This window comes from Microcebus murinus, chromosome 10 (genome assembly GCF_040939455.1).
Source record: "Microcebus murinus isolate Inina chromosome 10, M.murinus_Inina_mat1.0, whole genome shotgun sequence".
Classification (NCBI taxonomy): Eukaryota; Metazoa; Chordata; class Mammalia; order Primates; family Cheirogaleidae; genus Microcebus; species Microcebus murinus.
Window position 1 is genome coordinate 94319128 of NC_134113.1, and position 22229 is coordinate 94341356.

Genomic DNA, 22229 nt, shown 5'->3' on the forward strand with positions numbered 1-22229 from the left:
AATAGTAGTTCTACTTTTAGCTCTTTAAGATATTTCCATACTATTTTTAATAGAGGGTGTACTCGTTTGCAGTCCCTCCAGTGGTGTATGAGTTTTCCTATCTCTCCACATCCACACAAGCATTTGTTGTTTGGGGACTTTTTGATAAAAGTCATTCTCATTGCAGTTAAGTGATATCTCATTGCTCTTTTGATTTGCATTTCCCTGGTAATTAGAGATGTTGAGCATCTTTTCATATGTTTGTTGGGCATTAGTCTATCTTCCTTTGAAAAGTGTCTATTCATGTCTTTTGTCCAATTTTAAAGGGGTTGTTTGATTTTTTCCTGCTGATTTGCTTGAGTTCTTTGTACATTCTAATTATCAGCCCTGTATTGGATGTATGGCATGCAAATATTTTCTCCCATTCTGTAAGTAGTCTATTCTCTCTAATGATTATTTACTTGGCTGTGCACAAGTTTTTTTATTTGATCGGGTCCCATTTATTTATTTTTGTTGTTGCTGTGATTGCTTTTGGGATCTTCTTCATAAAGTCTTTGCCTAGGCCAATGTCTATAAGAGTTTTTCCAACATTTTCTTCTATAATTCTTATAGTTTTATGCCTTCGGTTTAAGTCTATTATCAATTGAGTTGATTTTTATGGTGAGAGGTATAGATTATTTTTCAGTCTTCTACATGTAGCTATCCAATTTTCCCAGAAACATTTATTAAAAAGGAATTATTTCCCCCAGTGTGTATTTTTGTCTTCTTTGTACAAGATCAGACAGCAATGTGAGGATGGTTTTATATCTGGGTTCGATGTTCTGATCCATTGGTCTATGTCTTTGTTCTTTTACTAGTTCCATGCTGTTTTGGTTACTATAGCCTTGTAGTATAGCTTGAAGTCTGGTACATTGATGCCTCCCAATTTGTTCTATTTGCTTAATGTTGCTTTAGCTATTCGGAGTCTTCTCTGGTTTCATATGAAGCATACAATTATTTTTTCTAGATCTATAAAAAGTGATGTTGGTATTTTAATAGAGATTGCATTGAATCTGTAGAACACCTTGAGTAGTATAGACATTTTAACAATGTTGATTCTGCTGATCCATGAGTGTGGTATGTTTTTCCATCTGTTTATGTTATGGTTTTTTATTCCTTTGTTTATATTCTCTGTTATTTCCTTCCTTGGTGTTTTGTAGTTCTCCCTGAAGAGGTCTTCAACCTCCTTAGTTAAATATATTATTAGGTATTTTATTTTTGTTGTTGTTGTTATTGCTATTGTGAAAGGTATTGAGCCTTTGATTTGGTTCTCAGTTTGACTGTTGTTGGTGTATATGAATGCTACTGATTTGTGTACATTGACTTTGTAACCCAAGACATTGCTTAATTTGTGTACCAATTCCAGTAGTCTCTTGGCAGAATCTTTGAGGTTTTCTAGATATAAGATCATAACATCAGTAAAGAGCAATATTTTGACTTCCTCTTTCCCCATTTGGATACATTTGATTCCCTTCTTTTGTCTGATTGCTCTGGATACAAATTCCAGCACTATGTTGAATGGAAGTGGTGATAGTGGACAACTTTGTCTGGTTCCAGTTCTAAGTGAGAATGCTTTCAATGTTTCCCTGTTCGCTATGATATTGGCTGTCGGTTTGTCATATATGGTTTTTGTAATTTTCAGGTAAGTCCCATCTATGCCTATTTTGTTAAGCATTCTTAACATAAAAGGGTGCTGAATTTTGTCAAGTGCATCTGCATCTATTGAGAGGACCATATGGTCTTTGTTTTCACTTCTGTTTATGTGGTGAGTTACATTTATAGATTTGTGTATGTTAAACCATCCCTGCATCTCTGGGATGAAGCCCACTTCGTCGTGATGGATTTTTTTTTTTTTTTTTGATGAGCAGCAGCTGCATTCAGTTTGCTAGGATGTTATTGATAATTTTTGCATCAATATTCATAAGGATTGGAATATTCGTTGAATATGGTCTGTAGGGTTTTTTGTTGTCATTGAATCCTTTCCTGGCTTTAGTATCAAGGTGTTGTTGGCTTCATAAAATGTACTGGGGATAATTCCTTCCTTCTCAATATTGTGGATTAATTTCTCCAAGATAAGCACCAGTTCTTCTTTGTAGGTCTTGTAAAGTTTGGATGTGAAACAATCTGGTTTGGGACTTTTTTGTTAATGTTGGAAGATATTTTTATTGCTGCTTCAATTTTGCTACCTGATATTGGTCTGTTTATGAATTCTATTTCTTTCTGATTGAACCTAGGGAGGCTGTATGTTTCTAAGAATTCATCCATTTCCTCTACTTTTTCAAGTATATGATCACAGACTTTTTATAGTTTTCAGAGATTTTGCATTTCCATGGTATAAGTTGTTATTTCTCCTTTTTCATTCCTTATTGAGCTTATTAGAGTCCTTTCTTTTCTGGTTTTGGTTAACCCAATGGGAGGCCTGTCAATTTTATCTTTTCAAAAAAACCAACTTTTTCTTTCATTAATTTTCTGTATAGTTCTTTTGTTATTGATTTCATTTAGTTCTGCTCTAATATTGGTTATTTCTTTTCTTCTGTTGGGTTTTAGGACTGGTTTGCTTATCCTTTCCAGTTCCTTGAGATAATTCATTAGATTGTTGATTTATGATCTTTCTGTCTTTTGGATATAGGCATTTATGGCTATGAATTTTCTTCTCAGGATTGCTTTAGTTGTATCCCACTGATTTTGATAACTTCTGCCCCTTTATCATTTAGTTCAAAGAGTCTGTGATTTCCATCTTAATTTCCTCCTTGACCCAACTATTGTTCAGCAGTAGGTTGTTTGGTTTCCATGACTTTTTGTAGAAATGAGTGCTTCTGTTGGAGTTGATTTCTAATTTTATTCCAATGTGGTCTGAGAAGATACATGGTATAATTTCTATTTTTTTTAATTTGTTGAGGCATGTGAGATATGTTTTGTGGCCTAGGATGTGATCAATCTTAGAGAATGTTCCACAAGCTGATGAGAATAATGTGCATTCAATGTTGTTGGGTTTTTTTTTTGGGGGGGGGGGTAAAATGTTCTCTAAATGTCTGTTAGGCCCATTTGTTCTAGAGTTCTGTTTAAGTCCATTTTTTGTTTATTTGTTTACTTTCTGTTTGGAGGATCTGTACAGTTCTGTCAGAGGTGTAGTGAAGTCCCTAGATATTATGGTGCTGCCATTTACCATTTTGTTTAGATCAAGTAGGATTTGCTTTATGAATATGTGCATACTTGTGTTAGGTGCATAAAAATTTAGAATTGTTATGTCTTCTTATTGAATTGTTCCTTTTATCATTATATCATGATAATCTTTGTCTTTCTTTACTTTTGTTGATATGAAGTTTATGTTATCTGATAAGAGAACTGCTACACTGGCTTTCTTTTGGTTTCCATTTGCATGGAATGTGGTTTTCCATCTTTTCACCTTAAGTCTGAATAAGTCATTGTGAGTTAGATTTATTTCCTGGAGACAGAAGATAATACTCTCTAAATGTATTTTTTTTATCCATTCAGCCAGCCTGTGTCTCTTGAGTGGAGAGTTTAAGCCATTCATATTTATTGAAAGAATTGATTAGTGGGGTGGATTTATGTTCTTCCTATTGAGTAGGACTTTATAGCTCTGTCTTACCTCTTGAGCCATTATAGTGACTGGGCTCCAACCTTTATCTTTTGGGGGATTTTATACTTGTGGGAGTCTATTGTCTGATCCATATATAGTTTAGGCCTGAGTACTTCCTGCAGGGCAGATCTGGACTTGAAAAATTTCCTTAGCATTGCTTGTCTGGAAAAGACTTAATTTTTCCATTAAATGTGAAACTTAGTTTTGCATGATACAAAATTCTAGGCTGGCAGTTGTTTTGTTTATGAAGATGGAAGCCCACCCCCTTCTGGTTTGTAAGGCTTTCACTGAGAAGTCTACTGTTATCCTGATGGTTTTTCCCTTGAATGTCAGTCATTGCTTATATGTAGCTGCTTACAGAATTTTCTCTTTCACTTTGACTTTGGCCAGGTTGAATACTATGTGTCTTGAAGATGTTCTATTTGCTATGAATCTTCCTGGCATTTGATGACCATCTTGTATCTGGATGTCTGGATCTCTGGCAATACTATGGAAGGTTTTCACAATAATTCTCTCAAATAGATTTTGCATGCTTTTAGCGCTTTCTTCTTCTCCCTCAGGAATATCTATAATTCTTATATTTGTTCACTTCATGTAGTCCCATATCTCTCTAAGTGATTGTTCTGTCCTTATTGTTTTCTTTTCTGCCTCTTTAAATGATTGGGTTAGCTTGAAAGCCTTGTCTTCAAGCTCTGAGATTCGTTCTTCTCCTTGGTTTAATCTGTTTCTGAAATTTCTGCTGCATTTTGAAAATCTGTGAAAAATTTTCATTTTTTTAAGTTCTATTGTATCCTCCTAATTTTGTCAAGCTCTTTAGTGTTTTTTTCATTAATTTCCTGAAGCATTTTGGGGGCTTTTTTTGTTGGTTTTCAACTTTCTTTTCAATTCCATTCATCTTATTTGCCATCCATATTCTGAATTCCTTTTCTATCATTTCAACAATTTTCTTGTAGTTGGATTTCACCACTGTAGTTCCATTGTGATTCCTTGGGGGTATTGATTTGTTTTGATATTTCATGTTGCCAGGGTTCCTTTGTTTTTTTCTTCTCATCTGAACCCTCTTTTCTGAGTTCTGGGTTACTAGGTTTGTAGGACTACTGTTCCTTTTGGGAACTCTTCAGATAGTTGTAAGATGTTCAAGTTGGGAGCTGGACAAGACTGTCTTCACTGAGGCTGGTGTTGTGGAGATTGCTTTACCCATGTTTCCCCACAGAAGTAACTGTAGCAGCTGAATAAGGTTGTTTTGGGTTCTTGGGTTGTGGAAGATTGCTCAAAGTAGGTCACTGTGTGCTGGTGACTTGAGGCTTGGGCCTCTCTCGCAGGGCATTGGACTTTGTAGCAGTTCTTCCAGCCTTGGTTTGCTGATAGAGGCTCTGGGTTGTGGTCTTGAGGTCCAGATGCAGCACTGGAGACTTGGGTATGGTGTCTCAGGCCTGGCAGGATTTCTGTAGTCTCAGGGGAAGAGCCTCAGGTTCAGTCATGAAAGCCTCAGAGTTGAGACTAGGAAGGAGCCATAAGCAGAACCTCTGAGCAAGGCCCTTGAACCAAAAGTTGGACTGTGCACATGGCCACTGATACAACCTGGAGGTCAGGGTCGGGATAAGTAGGCAGAAGACAGTTGGGGCCCAGAGGGTGGAGTTGGGGCAAGCAAGCAGCTGGTTGGTTATAGGCACCAGGGTCCCACTAATGCCAAATTAGGTTGGCTGTTGTTGGCTCCAGAAGCCCAGGGACCATGGAGCTTTCATGCTCTTCTTAGAGCCTGCCAAAGCAGCCACCCCAAGCCTCTCAGTTCAGAGCCTGCTGCACTCTTGTATGAAAGCCTCCAAGCCAGGACTGGAGTGGAGCCAGAAGCAAAGCCTCTGAGCAGGGGTTCTGAGCCAGAAGTCGGGCTGTGTAGATGACAAGATGGCCAGACCTGGAGTGGGAGATCTAGGCCAGGCAGGCAGGAGGTGGCTTAGGCCTGAATGGCAGACTCAGAAACAAGGAAGCTGCAGGCTACTTCTTAGGCACAAGGGTTTCGTGGATGCCAGGTCAGATGTGCAGAGGTTGTATCTCTCCATGCCCTACCCAGACCCCTCCAAAGCAGTCATCCAAGCCTCTCAGTTAAAAGCCTGTTGCTTTCCAGTCAATTCCCATGCCCAGGTCCCACTGCACTTTAGGAGAGAAGCTCCTGGCTTTGAATTCCAGAGTATGGTTCAGGGAAGCCAGAAGTTGGTCCACTCCCTCCCCAGCCCCAGCACAGTGTAGACCCAGCGTGGTGCACCAGAGAGCTCAGGATGGCTTTAGCTGTTGCCTGGTCCCCACAGCACCTGTTGTCTAGTGCAGCAGCTCTACACAGACTTCAAGCGTGTCCCTGTCTGAGCAGGTAAGGAAGTCTGTAGGGGGGGTGTATGTCATCTTACAGTTCAGTCCACACTGCAACAGGAGGACAAGCATGGCACTCCCATGCTCTATTCTCCTATTGTTCTCCTCATGTTCTCTAATCTTTTTATATGTTTCACTCCATCACCTTTTCTTCCACACTGAGTGTCTCACATTGGTTCTCTGTAAATTCACGATGCTGCTTCCAGGATGAGAGATCTGTGTGTAGGCGGCTGCCTGCACTTTTCACTTATTTCCTTGGGAGCAGCAAGTTGGCAGGCTGCCTCTAGTCCACCATTTTTCTTCCCTCCAAAAGTTTCAATTTCAAAATCTGGCTGTTTCAATTTGGCCCAGAATCAATTTCTGATTTCTTAATTCTTAAAAAAATCACCTATTCTTCTCATATGCAATGAATTTTGTGCTTTCTTTTTCTGAGCTCCAATTTATTTTTTGGAATTATTTCATTTAGCATCTCTAATATGCAAGTGTTTAAGTTTTCCTGGATGTGTTAATATCATAGCCCAATGCATTTTTTTCTTGACTCCTCATTATATTATATAACCTCTCCCTAATAGTCTCCTTGGCCTCTAACAGAAAATATGTAATTCTTCAAAATTGGGAATTAAGACCATTAGGTAACATTATTTTTCATCCTAAATCTCTGATCAGATTGTGCAACCAAAATGATATCCTTGCTTTTTAAGCCAGAAATGTTCATTGCTTTTAAACATACCTGGTTGATACTTTTGGCATTTTTTAAAATTCAATAAGAAGGAAAATCAACTTTGAAGGAAAAGAGAAAATAAAATTATTAAACACAGTAGTGAAGTCAGAACCTGGACAGTCTTCCAACTTTTGGCCACTGGTGTATGTTAGTGTAAGTAAGTGGATACAAATTTTGAATGTCTTGCATGGCATGCTTCTCTAAAATCATTCTGGTTTATGGTTACAGATGAATCAAATGTGGAACTGAGGCTTGTGGGTGGAAGCAGCAGGTGTGCTGGAAGAGTCGAGGTGAAAGCCCAGGGTACGATGGCAACCCTGTGTGATAACAGCTGGAGAATGAACGTTGCTAAAGTTATTTGCAGGCAACTTGGATGTGGGTCTGCAATCAGTGCCTCCCTAGAGCCTAATTTCACAGGGGACACATTACTCATGTCCCATTTTCAAACTAGCTGCACTGGAAATGAAGCCTCCCTCTGGGACTGTATACACTGGAGGTGGTCACGGTGTTTTCCTAATATGGAAGTTAATTTGATCTGCTCAGGTAATTTTTGAACAAAGATACTTGCATTTATTCAATTATTTATTTTTTCATTTATTTAATAAATATTTATGGAGTGACTACTTAACAGTACTAGGTTAAGGGTAGACGAAAGGGAGAAAAGTAGCCCTACCCTCCTATCTAGAAGACAGGAGTATAATAAAAATATATAATAAAATAATTATTTGCTTAAAATTGTAAGAAGTAGAAGTACAAAATGAAAGGAGAAGCCATAATTAGAGGATGTTACCTATTTGTAGAGGAGAAGCTACTGGATGTTGAGAGTCAAGTTATTAAATAATTTTAATGAAGGTTAGTGAATTTTGATTAGGATGTTCACTGTGGGGCTGGTGAAAAGTTAAGAGGTTCCAGAAATATTTAGTTGCTAAAACCATCAGAACTTGATAATACATTGAATGCAAGAATACAGATAAAGAGGACCCAAAGATCACTCCAACATTTCTGGACTAAGTGGGCAGACATACTGCAGTTTCATCATCTGAAAAGAATCCTGACAGAGGAGCGGGTTGAAGGGGGTGGGGTGATGATGAGTACAGTGTTGTATGTGTCAAGTCTAAGGTATTTGTAAAACAGCCCAGTCAAGATGACTATAGGCACTTAGATATAAAATTTAGATGACCAGAAGACAGATCTTAAATGGAGGTAGAACTATTAGAGTCCTAGATATGTGAATGGAAACTAAAATATAGGAATAAAATGTAAGTCTAGAATTTTTTTAAACTTAGATCCAAGAAAAAGAAGTTCTTAGCCCTGAGGAACAAAAATATTTAATAGTTTATTGACATAAAATCAACTGGAAAAAGATACTGAGAACTAGTGATTGGAGAATGTCATGTCCCTAAAGGGGAAGAGGTTGTTTCAAAAGGCAGGGGATATCAATTCTGACCAAAAATATACTAAGAAGCCAATTTTCATGAAACTGAACATTTTCTAAGTTTAGCAATAAGGAAATCACTAGTAAACTTAATAAAAGCATTTTTGTCACATTAAAAAGAGAAGATCAAGTTGAGAAGATAAGGCTACTAGGATAGTAGCTACACTATTTCCAAAAAGTTGAATTTTAAAGGGAATAAATAGATAAGGTTATGACTAAAAAGCAATATAATTTCCAGGGAAGTTACTCCATTTTTATTGGTAGGAGATTCTGGAGTAGTGCCATATAACAGAACTTTCTGTGATAAAGTAAAATATATATTAATACTGTTAGCAGATGTGAAGGGCTATAGAAAACAATAGAACAGGCAAATGGAATTCCGAGTGTGTATGGGACAGAATACAATTCCAAACAGGATGCTTGGGGATGGTACTAAAACAGTGAAATTTGAAGGACTTGAAGGAAGTGAGAGAGTCAGCGATGTGCACATATGCGAAAGAAAAATACAGGTAGAGAAAACAGCCAGTTCAAAAGCCTGGAGGCAGGATTATGCCTGATGTGTTTGAGGAAAAGGACAGAGCCCAGTGTGAAAAGCAATGAGCAGAACAGCAGGACGCAAAGGGGTCAGTGGGCAGAAGTCACTCAGGGACGAGTAGGTCTTTGCAGGAGTTTAGGTTTTTACTCTCAGTGAAATGTGGAGCCATTAGAGGATTCTGTGCAGAAGACTAATCTAACCTGAATTATTACATTAAATGGCCTTTCTGGCTTTTTATTTTTAAAAATTGAACTGTAGAGGAGTAATGGTAGAAGTAGGGAATCCATAGGAATCTATTGCAATGACTCAGGGAAGTGATGATGGTGGCTCAGTCCAGGCAGTAGCAACGAAAGGAGTGAGAAGTTTGGGAATTACAGACATACTTTGAGGACACACAAAACAAACCTTTCTGAGGAGTTCTAAACCTAGGATTGGTGTGTCACCGAAACACAGAAAGTAAACGTGTAATCCAGATCTATGAACCAGGTCTGTATGGCAAAGATATCATTCTCTGATCCCCTGCAATTGGAGTGTTCTAACGACGCATGAAGAAAAAGTGCTCTGGGGTTAGATGCAGAGATTGGAGACAAAGACAGATATTGAAGAACCATAAAAACTAACCTTTAAAATATTGTTCTGTAGCTCACAGGGAGCCTAGGCTGGTTGGATCTGACGGTCCCTGTCTTGGACGTGTTGAAGTGAAACATGCAGGCACATGGAGCTCTGTCTGTGATTCCGACTTCTCTCTCTCTGCTGCCAATGTGCTGTGCCGAGAATTAAATTGTGGAGAGGCCATATCTCTTTCTGTGGGAGCTCACTTTGGACAAGGGAATGGCAAAACTTGGGCTGAAAAGTTCCAGTGTGAAGGGAATGAAACTCATCTTGCCCTATGCCCCACAGTGCACCATCCAGAAGACACCTGTCACCATGGCAGAGAAGTTGGAGTTGTCTGTTCTCGTGAGATTTTAAATGACCTTAATTGCCTGGGGCTAGAGAAGGGAGTATGGGTCTGGAGTTGAAAAGCTATGGTCTCTTCTCTAAAGCCATGTCTCCTCCTAGGGTATATAGATGCCCGACTTGTGAATGGCAAAACCCACTGTGAGGGGCAAGTGGAGATCAAGGTGTTTGGAAACTGGGGCTCCGTCTGTGACACCCACTGGGACCTGGAAGATGCCCATGTCCTATGCAGGCAGCTCAGCTGTGGGTTTGCTCTCTCAACCACAGGAAAAAAATATATTGGAGAAGGAAAAGGTCATGTTTGGGGGCACAAGTTTCATTGCTTAGGGAATGAATCACTTCTAGATAATTGTCCAATGACAGTCCTTGGAGCAACTCCCTGTACCCATGGAAACACTGTCTCTGTGAACTGCACAGGTAAGAGAACAGTGCTTATGGTTACCTATTTGCAAGGTAGCCCAGACATGGTAGAGGGAATATGATAGTAAAGGAAATATGGGTAAGAAAATGGGGGATTGGGGAGGAGAGAGGCATGGGAGTCAAAGAGTAACATGTAATAAATAATGATAACTGGGGCCACTCCTAGGGCACAGGTAACACTCAGCTGTCTTTGGTGGTTACGAGTAGACATTATAAATTAAGACAATTTTAATTGACCATAAGTTTTGAAAAATCCTTACCATGATTGCTGATTCCACTTTATCACAGAATTCTTCAAACTTTTTCATGTATTTTGATTTACTTTTGCCCCATTTCCTGCACCTCCTATCAGGAAACCAGACCCAGCTACGGTTCCCATGCCCTGCAAATCTATCTCACCCATATTTACCTGCTATTCGAGAAGATGGTGCTTTCATCTGCTCAGGTAAGTGAATCAAATTGTCCAAGAAATGTTTTGCAACTCTAAAGAATGTAACCTGTTACCTATTCTTCTCCTAGGGAGCGGACAGCTCCGCCTGGCGGACGGGGGCAGTCGCTGCGCCGGGAGAGTGGAGATCTACCACCAGGGCTCCTGGGGCACCATCTGTGACGACAGCTGGGACATGAGCGATGCCCACGTGGTGTGCAGACAGCTGGGCTGTGGACAGGCCCTGGACGCCCTGGGCTCTGCTCACTTTGGGGAGGGGTCAGGGCCCATCTGGCTGGACGACGTGAACTGCACAGGGAAGGAGTCCCACGTGTGGAAGTGCCCTTCGCTGGGCTGGGGGCAGCACGACTGCAGGCACAAGGAGGACGCGGGGGTCACCTGCTCAGGTCCGAGCTGCAACCCTTGCACCCTCTTCTACACACACACATACACACATGCACACACACAACGCAATGGTAAAGTGTAGGGAAAACTGTACAATGTAGGCATTTAGGAAACTTGATTTTAATTCTGTTCTCACACTGATTTCTTAATACCTTTGCATGATATTGCATTTGTCTGGATGCCATTTTGTAATTTAGGAAAATAGAGAATTGGTCTTAGAATCAGAAAAGGTTAAAGCCCAAGAAAGAGACCTTACATTCTATCCACCCTGTCTTTAACAGGCCAAACAACCGTAACTTGCCTAAGAACACAACCTCATGAGTAGCAGAAATGGGATTAACCTCTGATTATCTCTGAATCAAATTTACGTTAAGAGAGTAGAGTGAAGAAAGTTGCACTTTAGCTTAAGTTGATATGAATTTAAGGATAAATACCATCCTTGGGATACCCCCCATTAACCCTGAAATCACACAAGATCCTTACTTTCCATCGCATGCAGTCTGTTAATATGTTAGAGTGGTTTATGAAATTATATTTTGAGTCCTAGTGTTATTATTTCCAGGGTAAAAAAAAAAAAAAAACTGGATTCCCCAGGGATGACTTTTCTGAAACTCCAAAGGAAATATTTAACACTAGCTTCTCTATTTCTCTCCAGAATTCACAGCCTTGAGGCTCCACAGTGAAACTGAGATGGAGAGCTGTGCTGGGAGGTTGGAAGTCTTCTACAACGGGACGTGGGGCGGTGTCGGCAGGAGGAACATCACTGCAGACACAGCAGGGGTTGTGTGTAGGCACCTGGGCTGCGCAGAGAATGGAGTTGTCAGCCTCGCCCCTTCAAACAAAGCAGGCTCTGGTTTCGTGTGGGTGGATGACGTTCAGTGTCCTAAAATGCATATCTCCATATGGCAGTGCCCATCTGCCCCATGGGAGCAGAGAATCTCCAGCCCAGCAGAAGAGACCTGGATCACATGTGAAGGTGGGGATCTGAACACGGGCGTCACTGAAGCCCTGTGAATTATAATTTGCCCCAAATAGCTAATCTGTCAGTTTGGGAGCACATGGCAGACTCACTGAAAAGTGTCTGACAATGAGTATTGACATTGCTTCTGTCTCACGGTGAAATTTATTACTCGGTTTAAAATTTTAGAGGTTTTCTGTCTTAAATGTGTATTATCTCTTTTGCTTCCTTCAAGCCTCCTGTGAGCAGCTAGATAAAAAGAACATAAAAGGATAACAACTCTCATAAAAACTGTGGTATTTTAAAAAATGAAAAAATTTGGACATGTACATGTACAATTTGTCTTAGAAATTCTAGAAAGTTCAAAATTTTCAGGGAAATGTGAATTAATTGGGGAGACTAAAATGTTTCATTATCTTCTGTAGAACTTTCCAGAATGGGAAGTTGATTACTTATAAAAAACATTTATAAATAGCTTTATTCAATTAAAATTTAACATGTTTTTTGCAGAAATTTTGGAAATTTTAAAATTATAATTAATTCCACAATTAATCCTACCATCAAAAATAACCATTGCTAATATTCAGAAGCATATATGTCAGTATTCCTTTTGTACAAAAACTTAAAGTTATGATTCTGGTATACAATATATATAATACTATATATGTGTATATGTAGTATGATATATATGCATTCCATATATAGTATCACACTGTATTTAAAGATGTATAATGCCATGTATATATAAAGTAGGATTTCTATATCCTACTTTTTTATTTCTTTTATTTCAGCATATTATGGGAGTACAAATGTTTAGATTATGTGTGTTGCTTTTCCTCCCCTTCCCCCGCCCCTGAAGTCAGAGCTTCAAGCATGTCCATCCCCCAGATGGTGCGCATCGCACTCATTATATATGTATATACCCATCCCTTCCTCCCCCTCCCACCTGCCCAACGCCCAATAAATATTATTCCTATATGTGCACTTAGGTGTTGATCAGTGAAACCAATTTGCTGTTGAGTACATGTGGTGCTTTATATCCTACTTCTTATATAAAATTATACTGTGAATATATTCTCATTTCAGTAAATGGCCTTCAAATGGCACATAGTAATTTGTCCTATGGACATAAATAACCATGTCTTTATTGATATTAAGATTGTTTCTCAAAGTCAAGCCAGTATAAATAATGCCTTTATAAGCTTCTTCATCCCTTTTGGTGAATCTCTGACTATATCTGAAAATTATATTTCTAGTCCTGTAGGGAGTAGGTAAAGTGAATGAACATTTTTAAATTCTATATACATACTAGCTAATTGCTCCCACAGAAACCTGTGTGTTAATTTTCATTCTTATGATCAGTATATGACAGCATCAATTTTATCTCACCCTTCCTACCAGTGTTACACAGAGAGAACATACACAGACATACACACTCTTTCCCAAATTAAAATTTCCACTATCTCAACATAATTTGCCAGGTTTGGTTAGTAATGAGTATGAACATTTATTGTAAAATTGTCCATTTGCAATTTATATTTTTTATTTCTTGCTTCTTTTTGCTATTGTAATCTTATCAAAAAATAAAATAATTCCCCCAAAAAAATAAAATATAGAAAACATTAAAAAACATAGATATTAGCTATAATCCCATTATTAGTTGATGATATAGTAGCTGATGATACAGTCTTGAGTGTCAAATGTATATATATATCTCTTATATAAATTCATATACTTTATTGCAAAAAAATTATTATACTATGCATTTTTGTATTGCCTGCATTTCTGATTCAGCAACATTTTCTCATGATAAAACATACTTCTTTGTATTATGATATACTATGATTTGATGCACCAAATGCCTGTTGTTGGACATTTAGGAAATTTAAGTTATTTTTCTACTTTAAGTAACATCGCATTAAAAATCCTCAGACAGAAAAATTATTTGAAGCATATTTATCACTATCTTCCCCTCAATCTATTTTCCTATTGAATCATTGATTATATTATCTGAAATTTTGGATTTCATATTAAGTTTTAATTTACTAATATTTTACTTTGAAATTTTGCATCTGTACATATGGAAATGATACTGTGTCATACTTTCCCTAAATTTAGTGCTCTATCTTTTTATATTTGCTGATTTTACTACTAAGCTTTGTTGCAAGGTAAAATTGATTAGAATAAATTCTACCAGCTTTTATGGTCTTTAATAGCATAGAGAACAACATAATTATGTTTAATGTTTGCAAAAGAATACCTATAGCTATTTTTCATGGTAGTTTGTTATTATTTAAAAGAATGTCCAAGACTATTGGGTTATTCTAGTTTTCTTGAGTCAATTTTGTGAAAGGATTAAAGGCGATTGAATTAAAAACTGTAGTTTAAACCTACCATGGTACAGGCCATTCAGTGATGCCCTGTGTGTTGGTAGGAGATAGAAGCTAGTCTAAAAGTATTTACTAATGAACAGGAGATTTAAAAATGAAGAGAGGAAAAAGTCAAACTCTTCCAAGATGTTTGGCTGTGAGAGAGAGGAGCAAGTTAGCATGGTAACTGGAGAGAGGCTCTTATGGCAAGAGGAAAGGAGATCTTTTAAAGGGTACATGCAGGTTAGTAGACTTGGGGATGAGAAACTAAGGTCAAAAAGCTTTTTCAAATAGAAGCCAAAATACCTAAAAGTCAATTGTCTACTGAAGCTGTAGATTTTCCTATACTATTAAGGGATCTGAAATCCAGTAAAGAAATCCTGAGATTCCCTTTTGGTCTTCATGGGGCTGGTGGGCAGAAGTAAGGTAGAGGCTTAGAATTAAAGAGCATTTGACAAAATAATGAAGAATAAGAAATAAAGAAAAATGTTAAGTTGTCAAAAATACTGAGGGTTCAGCAGAATTTTTAAAAAATAAATTTAAAATGACATGAATTATAATCATTTGCAGTGCAACTCCATATTGCAGGAATTGGATCAAAGGAGATAGATAAACTTATCCTGCATCTATACACAGCCGCCTAGGGTATGTTGGGAGGTCACTAGTCTCAAGACACTGTTCATTTGGGCAAGAGAATGTTTGTGGTTATGATCATAGCATGATTTACAGGTGGGGAAGTAAAGGCAGGAAAGGACTGATCGTTGGATGACATAGAAGAAGCAATGGTCTTACAGACCAGACTTAAGTCAGATGAAAGTTATATTTGAAGAAATTGTGAACATTAGAGAGGCAAGATAGGAGGTTTGGGTCAGAAGACAGAACTTCAGGATTTGAAGAATGAAATCACTAATTTGCTTTCAAGCATCCAGCAGTAGAAAATGAATATCTAGTTTTGACGGCTTGGCAATGCCTCACCCCTTGCCACGACTAGGACAAAGCACAGGCATGTGTAGGGGCCTCTTCACCTCACAGCTTATTCTGTAATCCACGTACAACTGAAACTCTGCCTCTCTGCCTTCCTTACCACGCATGCCTACCACTTTCAAGTCTTTCTACCCCAACATTCTCCCATTTTGTGCCTTTCTAGATAAAATAAGAATTAGAGGAGGAGACACCAAGTGCTCTGGGAGAGTGGAGATCTGGCACGAAGGCTCCTGGGGCACGGTGTGTGACGATTCCTGGGACCTGGCAGAGGCAGAGGTGGTGTGTCGGCAGCTGGGCTGTGGCTCTGCTCTGGCTGCCCTGGGGGAAGCGGCATTTGGCCCGGGGACTGGACCTATCTGGTTGGATGAGATGCAGTGCAAGGGAAACGAGTCATTTCTGTGGCACTGCCATGCCAAACCCTGGGGCCAAAGTGACTGTGGACACAAGGAAGATGCTGGTGTGAGGTGCTCTGGTAAGTGTGAAATGGCTGCACTTGAACTGGGCCCTACTAAAGGTAAAGGACGGCCCAGGCATGGTGGCTCACGCCTCTAATCCTAGCACTCTGGGAGGCCGTGGTGGGTGGATCTTTTGAGCTCAGGAGTTCAAGACCTGCCTAAGCAAGAGCAAGACCCTGTCTCTACTAAAAAAAAATAGAAAGAAATTAGCTGGACAACTAAAAATATATAGAAAAACTTAGCCGGGCATGGTGGCACATGCCTGTAGCCCCAGCTACCTGGGAGGCTGAGGCAGAAGGATCCCTAGAGCCCAGGAGGTTGAGGTTGCTGTGAGCTAGGCTGACCCCACAGCACTCTAGCCCAGGCAACAGAGTAAAACTCTGTCACGAAAAAATTAAAAATAAATAAATAAATAACAAAGGTAAAGGACACTGAGAAACAGCCTCAGATAGTTGAGCTGGAAGATAGCAGGGTTTCTGAGCAAAGAATAAAAGGATATGTTAAACTTAACATTTTCTCTAACTAAATAAGATAACATTCCATAGTTATCTAAAATTGCTCCCATAATTATGAGGGAAGAAAGCTGGATTTACCCTCAGACTTCCAAGCAAGAGGATTCTAATTGATATTTTAAATGACACCCAATATGCCCAGGGGATACAAAAAATTACCCAGTTTCTTTTCTTTGATATCTGTTTCATTTGCATTTTTCTCTCTCCCTCTCTCTCCCTCTGTCTTCCAGGGCAGTTGCAAAAGTCACTGAACACCTCAGGTACAGTTTTCTGCCCATGAGTGATGTCACCAATGCCTAAAACTATATGAGAAGTCAAGGGAGAACAAACTTCAATGATAATCTAGAAGGCTGGAGCCTACGAAAATCATGAAACCATGCAGGGCAGCAACGGGCATCATAGAGCAACTGCTCTATGGACTGTTCCGCTACACAAACCTTCTCTCTAGAAAAATTCTCTTTTTGTGTGGAGAAGGATAAGACACTCATGTTACTCTCAGAGATATAATCATCTCTGTAGGTTCTCGCATATTATCAGACTGGCAGAAACATCTCAAGCCCTAGGTATTTTCTGAACCTGGTGTTTAAGGGGTGAATGCAACGCAAGAGGAAAGGTTTAATCATGAAACCTTTTGTATACAATTGGAGGTGATTTAGGCCAATAGCATCATGGAAAGATTTGGATTCAGTTAAATGGAGTCTATTGTTCAGAGATAGTTTTCATTGAAAATAGCTCTCAGAGATTATGTACTGTTCTGTTCAAGAGTGTGCTGAAATGTGCAGCCATCATTCTTCTCAGCAACTAGGGAACCAGCTCCTTTTCCAATGTATAAACTCACCATTGATATCTACTAGTTTAATACCTACCAATGTTTAATTTTTATACAGGTCATTCAGCACTTATTTTATCTGGTATCGTGGGGCTCATTCTCCTGGCTCTGTTTGTTCTATTTCTCCTACGGTTTCAAGTACAGAAACAAAAACATCTGCCCCAGAGAGGTGAGAGTCCCCCAGGGCTATAAAAATGTGAGTTATCTGGGATCATAGGAAAAGGGATGGGGATTCCTGTAGAAAGGAATAAATGCACTTGCGTTTTGGTTCAGGATCTGGATTGCAGAAATAACCAATAGAAAATGTGGAAACAAATGTGGATTAAGACCAAGAGTATCCTTGATTTGAACCCCAGTTATTTGCTATATGAGTGGCCTTTGGCTAGAAACTATCTTTTCTATCTCCCATTCCCTAATCTATAAAGAAAATAATAGTACTGCCTAATTAGGTTGTTATGAGAGTTAAATTAATAAATCATCCATATGAATAGTGGCCAACACATAGTAAATGCTATGGAAAGGACTTGGTTATAAAAATGGAGGAATTTTAAGGGTTCAGCAAAAAGGAGAATAAATATTAGAACTATTAAGAATTCACTAGCAGAGATAGGCCCTAAAAGGACCATCAGATTTTAGCTCAGAGGTATGAATATGTATCAAGTATGAGAGTTATGCATCCTCGTATAAAGGATAGGCCATTTGAAACCCTAACCATGGAGCACCCATTCTCAGCTTCATCAAGAAGAAAGGATTCTCTAGAGGAGACCCTGTTCCACGAGATGGATACCTGCCTCAACAGAGAGGAGCCGCGTCAGACAGGAACCTCAGGTCTGTGGCTCCATGGGCTTCACTCCAAAGACAGGGTGGGAGTATAAGGAAATGCCACTGATTTTTAGAAATTCCCACTTGATGGAGGTGTACCTCAGCCTCTTATACAAAATACTTCACATGAAAGGGAAGCAAAAGGGGGAGTAGATGAAATAAAATGTGGCTCAAAGTTAAGAAAGTTGGAATCCTCACTCATTTCATGCTCAGTAGCATACTCATCCATGGCAGAGGCTCCAAGCAGAGAGGACTAAAACGAAAAGTACGTAGCTTCTGATGAGCAGTGAAATGGCTTGTCCTCAGCTTCATTACAAACCCAATAAACAATAATGGTTGTCCAATTTTATTACATTCTTTTGTAATGTGATGGCTAACTTCAAAACAGTGCATTAAACTTTAAATCATTTCTTTGAAAATCACGTATAAGTAGAATCACTGTGAAAACACAATGAACACTATCTGGCAAGTGACTTCCCCATACTTGTCACAAATTTTACTCCTATAATTTATGATTGAGAACGTATTTTACTGAATATTCACTAAAGCTGAACATTCTCATCTCTTTTACAATGTTGCTAATTCAGTATTTGATAAATAGCATCTCATTGTTATTTTAGTTGTTTTTTAAATTTCATTTTCATTGATACATAATAGATGTACGTATTTGCAGGGTGCATGTGATAATTTTTATACATTCACATGATTAATTTGTAAAGTTCATATCAGTGTACTTGAGATATCCAATCACCTTAATAATTTGTTTTTCCTTTATACTAGAAACATTCAAATTATTCTTTTCTAGCTATTTTGAAATACACAATAGATTATTGTAAACTATAGTCATCCTTATTATCTATCAAACACTTGGTCTTATTTCTTCTATCTAACCATATATTTATACCCATTTAATTAACTTCTCTTCATCCATTACTCTCCTCTACCTTTTCTGGCCTCTGATAATTAGCAGTCTACTCTCTATCTTCATGAGATCCATTTTTTAGCTCTGACATATGAGTAAGAGTATGCAGTATTAGTCTTTCTGTGCTTGGCTTATTTCACTTAACATAATGACTTGCAGTTCCCTCCATGTTGCTGCAAATAACAAGATTTCATTCTTTTTTGTGTCTGAATAATATTCCTCTGTGTGTGTGTGTGTGTGTGTGTGTGTGTGTGTGTGTACCACATTTTCTTTATCCATTCATCCATTGGGCACTTAGCATTTTTTTTCATATTTTGGTTACTGTGACTAGTGCTGCAATAAACATGGAAGTGCAGATGTCTTTTCAATATATTGATTTCCTTTCGTTTGCATATATACCCACTAGTGGAATTGCTGGATCATATGGTAATTCCATTTTTATTTTTTTAAGAACCTGCATATTGTTTTCCATAGTGGCTCTACTAATTTACATTCTTACCAACAGTGTATGAGAGTTCCCCTTTTTTCACATCCTCACCAGCACTCATCATTCACTTTCCTTTTCATAAAAGCCATTTTAACTAGGGTGGAATGATATCTCATTGTGGTTTTGATTTGCATTTCTCTGATGATTAGTGATGTTGAGCATTTTTTCATATACCTATTGGCCATTTGTATGTCTTCTTTTGAGAAATGTCTATTTAGATCTTTTGCCAATTTTATTAATCAGATTATTTGGTTTTTTGCTAAGTTGTTTGAGCTCCTTATATATTCTGGTTACTAATCTCTTGTCAGATGACTAGTTTGCAAATATTTTCTCCCATTCTGTGGGTTGTCTCTTCACTTTGTTGACTGTTTCCTTTGCTATGCAGAAGGCTTTTAGCTTGATATAATTCCACTTGTCTATTTTTTCTTTGGTTGTCTGTGCTTTTCTGGTCTTACACAAAAAAATCTTTGCCCAGATCAATGCTTTGGTGCATTCACCAACATTTTCTTTTAGTATTTTTATAGTTTGAGATCTTAAATATAAGTCTTTAATGCATTTTGATTTGACTTTTGCATATGGTAAGAGATAAAGATCTAGTTTCATTCTTCTGCATATGGTTATCAAGTTTCCCCAGCACCATTTATGAAAGAGACTGTCCTTTTCTCATTGTATGTTCTTGGTGCTTTTGTCCAAAATCAATTGGCTGTAAATACATGGATTTCTATCTGGGTTCTCGATTCTGTTCCATTGGTCTATGTGTCTGTTTTATGCCAATAGCATGCTGTTTTGGTTATTGTAGTTTTGTAGTATATTTTGAAGTCAGGTAGTGTGATGCCTCTAGCTTTGTTCTTTTTGCTCAGGATTGCTTTGACTATTCAGGCTCTTTTGTGGTTCCATGTAAGTTTTAGAATTGTTTTTTTCTATTTTAGTGAAGAATATCTTTGGTATTTTGATAGGGATTGCATTGAATTTGTAAATTGCTTTAGGTAGTAGTGTCATTTCAACAATATTAATTCTTTCAATCCACGAGCATGAATATCGTTCATTTTTTAATGTCCTCTTCAATTTCTTTCATCAGTGCTTTACAGTTTTCCTTGTATAGATCTTTCACTTGTTTGGTTAAATTTATTCCTAAGTATTGTATACTCTTTGCAGCCATTGTAAAGTGGATTGCTTTCTTGATTTCTTTTTCAGATTGTTTGTAGTTGGTGTATATAAATGCTACTGGTTCTTTTATGTTGATTTTGGTTTTTTGCAACTTTACAAAATTTGCCTCAGCTCTAGTAAACAATTAGAGTGCAGTAGGTCTCTAATAGGGAAGGTTCAGAAAGAATTATCGCAGTAATGTGGGAAGGCTGGTTTGGGGTTTGTGGCCAGAGGACCTGTGGAATGAACCTCCTATAGTGTGGTACTACTGAACAGCCACTCTGATTTGGGTCTCTTTTGGTCAAGTTACCCAGCACAGTTTCCAAGGCTGGAGATAGTAGTTCTGCCTTCCTCCTTGTTTCTGCTTGAACTCAGAGATATTTCTCCCTTTGGGTATTCTTAATCCTTCCTGTGGATTGAGGCAGGGACAGGTCTCCTGCCAGGAAACCCAAGATGGTGGGAAAACTGGTGTTCACCTTGATCTCACTTTTTTCAGTGTAGAAACCATGAGTTGGGGGGAAATTTTCTGCTTGGTTAGTGCTGGGCAGATTGTGGGGAAGTATAATGCAAATGTGAAAAGTGTAATTCTCTGCTCAAAGATTTTTCACATCTCTGTGACCCTGGGAACTGTCTCCTTCTCATATTTGAGTTCTGGGATATCGCTGGTGATAATTTCGGCACTGTGTGTTTGTTTTTGGATTTCTGTGGGGTCAGGGAGTGAAGCCAGCTTGCTTCCCCACTGCCATTTTTGAATGGAAGTCCTAACATTGTTTTGACTTCTTATCTGTTTGTTGGCCAATTTTAAAGCATTTTAAGAATTTCATTTTCCCTTTGGCATTAATAAGTGTCTTAATTTGTAAATTCTCTGTTAATATTAGAACTATTGATCCTCCCCTGTGTTATCTGTGTGCATTTTGTCATTTGACTTTAAATAGTTGAGATGAATTTGTATTACACTAAAGAAAATTTGGAGCTGTTAGGTTAAAAGAATGGAATAGAGAGTGATTTTATTGATTTTTCAATAGCATTCTGTATTTTATCTGATTGAAAATTTTAAATCCCACTTATATCGTTAATGATAGTGGCGTTATTATACTGTATTAGTTGCTAGGGTTGCTATAACAAAACATCACAGACTAGGTGGCTTAAACAACAGAAATTTATTTATTTATAGTTCTGGCTTCTAGAAGTCTAAGATCAAGGTATCAGTACCGCCAAGGTGTGAACAGGGTTGGTTTCTTTTGAGGTCCCTCTTCTTGGCTTAGAGATAGCCAGCTTCTCCCTGTATCTTCACATCATCTTCCCTCTGTGCCTTTTTGTGCCCAAATTTCCTCTCCTTCTAAGGACACCAGTCATATTGGATTAAGGGCTACCTGGTGACTTCATTTTAACTCAATTACCTCTCTTAAAATCCTACCTCCAAACACACACATATTTGAGGTACTAGAGGTTAAGGTGCATTTAGGAGGACACGACTCACCCCATAACATGCACCTAATAAAGGAATTGCATCAATTTGGAGTATGCTATCTTGAAATTTTCTAGATATATACAATTGTCCTTTGAAGTGATTATTTCCACTTATACTACCACCAGAGGTATAGGACAGTTTTTATTGCTCTGCATTTTATTAATTAGTACCTGATTATATTGGCATGGTCTGCTTCTTTGCAGTCTGCCAGAGGATAAACTGAATCTTTTTGAGGGAAACAATATCATTCAAGACTGGACACAGTGGCTCATGCCTGTAATCCTAGCACTCTAGGAGGCCAAGGCAGGAGGATCACTTGAGCTCAGGAGTTCAAGACCAGCCTGAGCAGGAGTGAGACCCCATTTGTACTAAAAATAGAAAAAATTAGCCA

The 22229-nt window shown here is 38.3% G+C and overlaps 1 protein-coding gene across 1 annotated transcript in view; it reads left to right on the forward strand.

Annotated features, from left to right (window-relative positions):
- CD163L1 (CD163 molecule like 1) overlaps window positions 1-22229 on the forward strand; it is a 170016-nt gene that overhangs the window by 63535 nt on the left and 84252 nt on the right. Inside the window, exons 9-14 of the mRNA XM_076007858.1 lie at window positions 6933-7247; window positions 9317-9631; window positions 9734-10048; window positions 10404-10496; window positions 10571-10885; window positions 11539-11859. Of these exons, the coding sequence (XP_075863973.1) occupies window positions 6933-7247; window positions 9317-9631; window positions 9734-10048; window positions 10404-10496; window positions 10571-10885; window positions 11539-11859 (1674 nt within the window). The remainder of the gene's footprint in view (window positions 1-6932; window positions 7248-9316; window positions 9632-9733; window positions 10049-10403; window positions 10497-10570; window positions 10886-11538; window positions 11860-22229) is intronic.